This window comes from Parasteatoda tepidariorum, chromosome 5, assembly GCF_982258835.1.
Source record: "Parasteatoda tepidariorum strain Cologne lab strain chromosome 5, Ptep-v5.0, whole genome shotgun sequence".
Taxonomy (NCBI): Eukaryota; Metazoa; Arthropoda; class Arachnida; order Araneae; family Theridiidae; genus Parasteatoda; species Parasteatoda tepidariorum.
The window spans coordinates 91,794,417-91,804,627 of NC_141759.1; the positions used below are offsets into that span (position 1 = coordinate 91,794,417).

The 10,211-nt window shown below is 30.6% G+C and overlaps 1 protein-coding gene across 1 annotated transcript in view; it reads right to left on the reverse strand.

Moving 5' to 3' along the window:
* The window catches only part of LOC107439526 (A disintegrin and metalloproteinase with thrombospondin motifs adt-2), a 109,611-nt gene extending 99,633 nt beyond the window's left edge, over nucleotides 1–9,978 (reverse strand). The window contains exon 1 of the mRNA XM_087164522.1: nucleotides 9,790–9,978. Within this exon, the coding sequence (XP_087020648.1) occupies nucleotides 9,790–9,894 (105 nt within the window). The 5' untranslated portion in view covers nucleotides 9,895–9,978. The remainder of the gene's footprint in view (nucleotides 1–9,789) is intronic.
* Between the last annotated feature and the right edge of the window lie 233 nt (nucleotides 9,979–10,211).

The window sequence follows — 10,211 nt, forward strand, 5'->3', positions numbered from 1 at the left end:
CAATGTTGGAGATATTTACAAGAATTATCTACTTAGATGAAAGAGAAAAAATAATTTTTGAAATTTTCTTCCATACATACATTAAGTAGAGAAAGTATGCTTATGCTGCAAACATTTTGCTGTTACCAGCTGTCCGGCCAATTTCAAATTAGAATTCTAATAAATCAAGATTTTGAAGATTTTAATTAACGCAAGATTGTTGCCAAAACTAAACACAATTAATAAGAATCGGCTCCTATGTCAACAGTTAGCCATATTTGCCAACTTTTGTTCTTTCCAAATATTAATTTTCGAAATTGTAGTAAGACATAAATTGATAAATCAATAATTGAGAGCCGTGGTGGTTCAGGGGATAGAGCGTTTGCCTTTCAATGAGGTGAACCGGGTTCGAATCCCAGCGATGACTGATCGATACGAACTCCGCATCCGGCTTGCGCCTACCACAGTGCCGAAATAAAATATCCTCAGTGGTAAACGAATCGTGGATTAAATTCCCCTTGAAGTTAGGGTAGCCGTTATTGGTTTTGGGGGTTTTCCTCTTCATGAAACGCAAATGTGGGTTAGTTCCATCAAAAAGTCCTCCACGAAGGCAAAATTCTCCCACTACTTTATCTAGCAGTTCCCTTGTCTTTTGGATTAGGTTCAAAATTACAAGGCTATGGAGTACAACATTAGTAGTCGTTAACCCAAAAAATTGGGTCGGATGTTCAACGACGGTTATAAAATAAAATCTATAATTGACAAATATATTTTTGTATTTTGCCACGGCTGAATTTCGCCAAAGTACGGAAAACAAGCAGCTAGATTAGGGATGCCAACTGCATCACTTTCTGAAAAAGTATTAATAAATTGGTACAGAATTAAATAGCAAGACTTGTAGAATACAGATAATAACACTCACTTTTTAAATGCGTCGCCAAGAGACAACTGTAATAAAGTTGCATTCCATACGAAACTTTGAATTTTTGATATGTAGTAGTAGGGAACCGATTATCCGGAACGATCGGGACCATCGCTATTCCGGATAACTGATTTTTCCGGTTTTCTGAATCGCTACAAAAAGCCGTTTTTTTATTGTTAAATCCAACTAAAAAAAAATTTTTTTTTGGAAATAATCTTAAAAAGAGGAAAAAACGATGAAGTAATACACTAATGATTATTTCCAAAATGATGGTAAGGTGAACATCTTTCAAAAAAGAAAGAAAAATCCTAAAATCCTATGAGGAAAAAAAAAATTTAAAAAATGGCGGGAAAATTAATTGAATTTCGTTCCGGTTTTTTGGTTTTTCGGTTTTCTGATTGATGAAATCTTAACACAAGCAGACATTGGAAGGAAAAAAAAGTATTTTTGCTAAGAACTACATTTTAATTAAATTTTAAAAACTGAAAAATGTGTATAATTTTAAACTATTTGTCTCAAAACAGCAAATTTTTATTGCTTTGAGGAAAATTCGGTTGAAGTTCTGAAAATTATTAAGCGCTATTTCTCTTAATCTAATATATCGACCTCTCTATTTTTCACTCTTAATTTTAAAGGTATTATTTTGAGAAATATCATCAAAAATTTCTTCAGTCAATAACAAATTACCAGAAACCGAGCATAAAATATTTAACCTAAAATTTAAGTTGGCGAGGGTATAGGTCAGATCTGGTCAGAATGCACGAGAATCAATTTACGTCAAAGATGTGTTCATAATTTTATGTGCTTGTTAATAAAATAAAATTACGTTACTTATAAAATATCTATTAAAATGAATACACGGTTTCTTAAAGGAGTAAATATGCCACACTCGTCTGAATCTGTAAAACTGGTGACCAACAAAAAGCAAAAATCTGGTAGAAGAGATAAAATGAGGCTACGCACACGCCAGGAAAAAATTAATAACAGGCTTCAATTTTGTTATAAAGGTGCTGGAAATTTCCTATTATTAGCTTTCACTATCAAAATAGAATTTCCTGTTTGCCACCTTTTGGATCAATCTTTGTTTGCTTAGAGAAAATAAAATATTCTGGTAGATACAAACATAATAATACAAAAAAAATTTTTTTAAATACTATTACCACTTTTTAAAATTTTCCAGGTGCGTATGAATCTGGTAAAAACAACTTTTCTTAGCATATATTTTTCCAGTTTACTATTAATAGTACATGTAAGGAATGATTTCTCTTTAAATTTATGTACTTTGAAACATAATTTGTGGTTGTAGATATGATATAATAACTAAATAAAATAAAAATAAACTAAGTTCCCACTACTTTGGACATTTTTCGGGGCACACGGCATCTATGGAAATATATAACCACCTTTGAAAAGCCGACCCACTTTTGGGTATACGACTACTAATATTCAACTCTGCAGCCTTGTAATTTTGAACCCAATCCATAAGACGAAGGAATTTCTGGATCAAGTATTGGGAGAAATTTGCCGTCGTGAGAGACTTTTTAATGGAAATAACCCGCATTTGCGTTACATTTAGAGGAAAACCACGAAAACCTCCCACTTGCCTGCCTCCAAGGAGACTCTAACCCATGAACCGTCCACCACTGGGGATATTTCACGTCAGCACTATGGTTGATGCGAACCGAGGGGAATTCGCCTCGACCAGACATCTGTGGGATTCGAACCAGGTTCACCTCAATAGAGGGCAAACGCTCTATCCACATAACCACTAAGGCTCGGTATCTATAGAAAGGAGAGTTGTTAAAACAGCAAAATGATACAAACAGGGATGCCCCGGTCAACCAAAAAGGGGATATTTCCGTATCGTGCCATGCCAACTACAATCACCAAATTGAATTTAAGCATTAAAAAGAAAGTAAAAATAATAATTTTTTTTCAAAAAAAGGAAAAAAAACAAGTAGAGGTTTGACCGGAGGTAGTTACGAGTTATACCAGAATGGGACCAACCTTCCAGTTGGTTCCATTCTGTGATATTTTATTTTATAGTTTCACGCCATATACTGCCCGGAAGTTACCAAGACTTGGCGATTATTCTGCCACAGATCACAATACGGAAATCTCCCCTCTAAAAACATAAAAAAGTGGTGATTAATGAATAGCAAAACTATATTAATAGAGTCTAAAATGAGCAACTTTTATTACTCTTTCAATTTCTCTAAGTAGGAAAATATAGGAATTTTTTTCTTCTTTTTAAATATGAATAATTCGATGAAAATCAAAGTATAGTTCGTTCACCAGGAGTTGGCACTTGGCTCCACCTCCTCAGAGTTCATTTCAGCGCGGGGGGAGTAAGAGGAAAACATTTCCTCGCTTGAAATCGAGATAACCTCTAATGCGCGCAAAGCTTCCACATGGTTTTTTATCGGTAGTCCAATAAGACCACTATAAAGGCAAGCCAGTTTACAAAAGAGCCCTTTAATAGAAAATCCAGTAAAAATAAAAAAGTGGTAAAAATATATGTCTAAAAACTTGTTTAATTTTTGAATATGATTAGTTTGTCTTATTTACTTGTCTACCACTACAGATTCAATTCTCAAATATATATGACAAATTCCTCTCAGTCACTTTTAAAATAGAATTTGGTTTCATGCGCTCAACCTGTTCAATTTTTAAATAGGCTGCGCAGACTACTTATAAGAAACCGTGTGGAGGCTTTCTGATGTAGAAGGTGATAACCAAACACAAACAGTGAATTCTTTTTCAGTCTTTTACTTCGCTTTGTCAGCAGCTATTACACCTTTCCTTATTCTAGCTGATTTATATTTAAAAACTTTTTCCCAGCGAAGTATCTCAAAAAGAACAAACTATTCAATAAAAAGAGAGAAATATCAACAAGTTTATGAAATAAAATGCACATGCTCAAAATATGCACATGAAGATTGCGAAATAAATATTTTTGTCATACGATCCTCAAATAGCAGATATACGATCGCCAAATAGCGAAATAGTATCATACGATACCACGTGATGAAGGCGGAGCCAAGTGCCAACTCCTGGTGAACGAACTATAGTAGTTACTGTAAAATAATTAAATAAATTAAGCTGAATTAATTTCCTACCAGTTCTTATAATTTTAGTCGCCTGTGGCACCCATGTACAAAGCATACTGTTATTTCAATCTTTACAGTTTTCTAAAGTAATGTTGGTTTGTTAGGACAACTCATCACTTATTTTGATAGAAAATGTAACCAGAAGCAATTATTCTATTCGTATAAATAATGATCAACAAGTCTTTCACTAAACGAAATGAATGCATTAAATCTTCCTCGCGTTTTAATGGTTGATTGGTTCGAATAAAAGTGAAAACTCAAGGTTACTTAATTACATATCTGAAAGTTTTTGTTAAAAGTTAATTACTTTTCAAAGCGTGTGGATTATGAATGTTTTCTTTTTCTTCTTTTGTCTCATCTCTTAAGTTCCACAAGAGAAAACCTAAATGTATTTAAAACCTTGAGGTTAAATAACCAAAACTAATGATATAAATCATAAAGTAATCTTTTTATTAATACTTCCTTTCATAGTATTTAATCAGTTTTCTTTTATAAGAAATTTAAACTTGTTTATGCATAAAGAATATCTCATTTTATTGAAAAAGAAATTAGATTTTTTTTGTAATTTTTTTTAAAATAAGTAAAATTTAATAAAATTGACCGAGCTCAACTGTCGAAAGGGTGGAGACGGGGGGGGGGAATTCTAAGAATGCCTATAATAGTTTTAACACGTTGAATGCCACGCTAATTTTACATGGATTGCCCGTCTGATCAAACGGTAAATAACTACAAACTAAATTTGCAAACATTAGACAGATTTTGCTAGTTTTTTTTACAAGGTTTAGCATAACCTAACTGAAAAAGTGGTGAATTATATAAGCCTACGAATTGTTTAGAAATAATGGTGGAAAAAAATCTACTAAATTGAATTTATTAAACCAAGAATCACAATTAATAAACTACCACTTGAAAATATTAATTCGCTGTCCGGAGCAAGTTGGCATCTCTGTGTACATAAATAAAACTATTTTTGTGTGTTCTATATTGCATTAATTTCTTCAAACCATTTTAGTAACAATAATAATATTAAAAAATTAAAAATTTACTCGAATTATGTGTTTCTAATAATTTTGGCTACGCCGGTCACCGGTGACCCCCGTGGCGCAACGAACAAACTTAGTGCCGGTCACCGGTGACCCCCATGGCATTCAACGTGTTAATTTAATTTTCACAAATAAAATGTTGAGGGATATTTAATCTATTTGGCACTATGTACGGCCATTAAGAAATAATTTTCTTAGTGGTAGCAACATGAGCGTTTTGACGTATTAAATCTTGAAGTTAAAGTTAAAAAAAGTTTTTACTACGACGAATCAATAATTTAAAAAAAAATCTGTAGATGAGATCAATTTATTGGGTAATTATGCTCATAAATGTCTTAATAGTTTTGTTTCTAGAAAATTTTCCAAACTGGAAATTTTTTGTTTTACTACCACTTTGTGAAATTTTTTTCAATTACAGTGCTACTTGGTAGGCATGCATGTAAAATCTAAGGCCGTCACATAATCAGAATTTCAAATATAAAGATATTACAGATTCTCTAATAAATTTTTTTCCTCACAAAACTCATACCAAATCCATTCTGAAATCTTCAGTTTTTTAAAGATATTTAAATAGATATTTAAACATTATATTTTAGAATTAAGATAAGTATCTTTATTTTTATGGAATTTACGTTAAAGGAAATTCTTAGCCGCATCAAAATTGGCTTTCATCAATTTAAACTAAAATAACAAAATTAACTTAAATTTAAAAAGAAAAACTAAATAACTGAAAAACGTGTAGTTTTAAATTACTTTCTCAAAACCACAAATCGCATCATTTCATTTCTTTAAAAATGTGTGGAAGCTCTAAAAATTATCAAGTGATATTTTTCTCCAGTTTTTACTCTTTTCCGTCTCGATATATATCGGCTACCAGCCCTAGCTTGACGTATCAATAACGTATTCCCATTCCGGTATTAACGGAACTCAGAAAATTTCTTAGTGCTTGGTTTACAAGATTTGCACGCAATAAGCTTTATGTTTACGTAACCAATTGTTTTTAATATAAGAACTGGTAATTTTTATTCTCTTATTTGTCATTTTAAGGCACTTAAATAGAGCTTTCTTAAAGAGATAGCCAACTAGTTACTTGATGCTTTTTTGCCATTACTTAATACCGTAAAAGGTAACTAGCTTTCCATCGTTATGTGTGGTTAAACTATTTAAATGCAATGCTAGTTGAGAATTATGCAAACAAACCGGTTAATTTGATAAATTTTCCAAAATTTATTATATTTGCCATATTTAGTGGTGATTATGCATAATTACCGGTTGTTAAATATAATCATTAGTTTTTAACTTTTACCGTAACATATACACTTTTTAAAATTTTGCCTTTCTTATTATTGTTTTAAATTCTTTGTTGATTGATGAACAGAAGTAAATAATATCTTTTGTTACCCCTATTTTTCGTTGATACGCACACAGTGATGAAAAAGGAATATTTTGTTTATTTTCTGTTGGCAAGTTGTGCCGTAATATAAATTTGATGAAGTAGCCGAAATATCAATACGAGACTTTCATAATCTGAATAAAAACTGTAATAAAAGTATTTTAATCAAAGACAAGTTTGACAAAGTGTTTGATAAAGACAAGTGTTTGATCAAAGACTAGTGTTTGATCAAAGACAAGTGTTTGATCAAAAACAAGTGTTTGATCAAAGACAAGTGTTTGATCACAGACAAGTGTTTGATAAATAATTGAGAAATGGGATCTTAATATACTGGCTTCGAACGAGTCTAAGAAAAAATAGTGGTAATAAATGCATCCCCGATTGCGTTACATGGAGAGGGAAGCCACAAAAACCTTCCAAGGTTAGCCTGACGGCAAGGGGACTCTAACCCATGATCCATCTACCACTGAGGATATTTTACGCCAGCACTGTGGTCGGTGCAAGCCGGATGCGGAATTCGTGTTGACCAGCCATTGCTAGGATTAAAACTGGGTTCACCTCATTGAAAGGCGAACTCTCTATCCCCTGAGCCATCCCGGCCAGGAAATATAGTGGTGAGTATAGATCTGGGGAAGATTTTAACCGTGACAAAACTGACGGTTTCTTAAAGCAGTCATTCTAAATCTCCCAATTCTGGCACCATTCGAATTTAATAAAAAAATTTCATTCAAACCCTTCTGAATATATTCGTATAAATGTAAACCCAAAATACCTGGATGAGTATATTTGTCACTTAATGTTTATCTGAACTTCTTTTATATTATAAATGAAATAACAGTTAATTTTTCTTAAAGAAAAATAGGGGTAATTTTAATTTTGAATTATTACGCAATATTTATAACATATCCCGTGGACGGTGAAACTACTGGTACACTTGCTACGTTACGGCGTTATACCATCATGGTCTCAACCATGATGGTATCAGTGACTTAAAAATGAATTGAAAAATCCATAATGTTACTTACAGGGACTTAGTCAAAATCCACTTTTCAAACAACATTGAATTTACAGCAATTAGCAATTTTCTTATTGCTTATAGAGATTTTTTTTTATATATATAGCAATTTTCTTATTGCTGTTGTTGATTTAGTTCAACTAAAAATTGCGTAAACAAGTGTTTTCTATTATAGGCATAATAAAGCCATTTTGTGTACAAAATTATCTGATATGCCCACAAAACGATGAATTTCAAAGATAAATGTTTAGACAGAAAAATTTCCGTTATCAGACAAGAATTATGTGCACATTTATTATGTACTTTACATTTTATTATGTAATATTTTATTATGTATTTTATCCATATATGTTACAAGCTTCATATTTTATTTGATATGTTTTTTTCTAAAAATTATCAGAATATTTCATTTATTTCTCTATAATTTCTGCGATTTCTAAAAATTGAAAGAGAGTGCTATTGCAAGCGTGAGTAGTTTGATTAGTTCATTCTTGAATTTCTTTTAACATTTATTTAGATATATGTTTGGACAGAAAAGCTTCCGGCATCAGACTAGAATTATTTTAGACGTAGAGAAATTTCCATCATCGGAGATTAGTTCTAACTATATTTCTTACTTATATTAAAATTATATAATTATATATTTTTTAAATTAAAAATAATAGAAAATGAGGTTAAGTTTTGCACCAAAAGTAACCTTATCAATAAAACTCAATTTTAACCTCATTTACACCTCACAAAATCAATCTCACATAGAGCTCAGCAACGATTTTAGATTAAATCGGGAAAAATTATTCACACATGAAATATATTTATTTGCTTGAAGTGCAGAAAAAAAAACATGCACACCTCAAAAACAACCTTTCTAAGCTGGTTGCTCTTGGTTAAATTTCTATCAACCTCAAGAAAGAAACAAAAAAAAAAAAAAAACTAATTTATACTTCTTGATCTGAAACCATGGGTGGTTGATTTTTCAATATTGCTTTTTAAATCAACTTCAACTAAACTTCAAATCAAGCTTAAAACCTCAAATTAACCTTAAAACCTCAAAACAACCTCACTTCAAACAGACCTTAAATAGATAATTAAGGGAATAATTTTACTTCCTATATTATATTTATATAATATGGTGCTTAGTTTAATAATTAATTCGAATTAATTTTCTTCTATGTTCACAAATACTTCAAAAATAAAAGCTATATTAAATATCAATTGTAATTCAATTAAAAGAAATAAAAATAGATACATGTGTTGTGGTGAAAAAATATTTGTTTAATAATGGTATAATAATTAATTAGAATTAATTTTCCTCCATATTCAAAAATACTTAAAAAAACAAAAGCTATACTAAATATTAATAGTAACGCCATAAAAAAATTCCTACCTGCTTTGTGGAAAAAAAAATATTTGCTTAATAATAGCTTAATAATCAATTGGAATTAATTTTCCACTATATTCACTAATACTTCGAAAACAAAAGTTATATGAAATATCAATAGTAACTCAATAAAAAAATACGTATTTGTGTTGTGATGAAAAAATATTTGGTTAATAATAGCTTAATAATTAGTTAGAATTAATTTTCCACTATATTTACAAATACTTCAAAGGCAAAAGCTATATTAAATAACAATAGTAACTCCATAAAAAAAGACATACCTGTGTTGTGATGAAAAAATATTTGCTTAATAATAGTTTAATATTTAATTAGAATTAATTTCCCACTACATTCACAAATACTTCGAAAACAGAAGCTATATTAAATATCAATAGTAACACCATAAAAAAATACCTGCGCTGTGGTGAAAAAATATTTGTTTAATAATTAATTAAAATTAATTTTCCACTATATTCACAAATACTTCGAAAACAAAAGCTATGTGAAATATTAATAGTAACTCAATAAAAAAATACAAACTTGTGTTGTGATGAAAAAATATTTGCTTAATAATAGTTTAATAATTAAATATAATTAATTTCCCACTATATTCACAAATACTTCAAAAACAAAAGCTATACCAAATACCAATAGTAACACCATAAAAATATATATCTGCGTTATGATGAAAAAATATTTGTTTAATAATAGTTTAATAATTAATTAGAAATAATTTTCCACTATATTCACAAATACTCCAAAAACAAAAGCTGTATCAAATATCAGTACTAACTCCATAAAAAAATATACAGTTGTGTTGTGATGAAGAAACATTTGTTTCATAATAGTTTAATAATTAATTAGAAATAGTTTTCCACTATATTCACAAATACTTCAAAAACAAAAGCTGTATTAGTTATCAATAGTAACTCAATTAAAAAATGCATACCTGTGTTGTGGTGAAAAAATATCCAATGACAATATAAATTAAGGAAGACATCCAATTGGGCGGCCCGCGACCGCAGCGGCTGATGATCACAGGCCTGCACCACATAGCTGTCTGCCACACAGTCACCCACAGATTATAGGAATAAAATCTCCATCAAACAAAATATCTCTTCATCCCGCTTTGTTATTCCACCCCCTCTCTCTTCCTCCTCTCCCTATCATCAGTCCATGACTCGGACAGCTATGGGCAGCATGCTTAACCAACCATGGGAGAGTTTTACGGAGTTTCAGTCATGTTCATTTCCTCGATAGGTAGATATAAAGTTTATACAGGGATGTAATATGTTTCATTTTTTTTTCTCGTTTGATTTTGTTAAATAAAATTTATTTATTTATTTATTAATTGCGTGATATTTTATTATG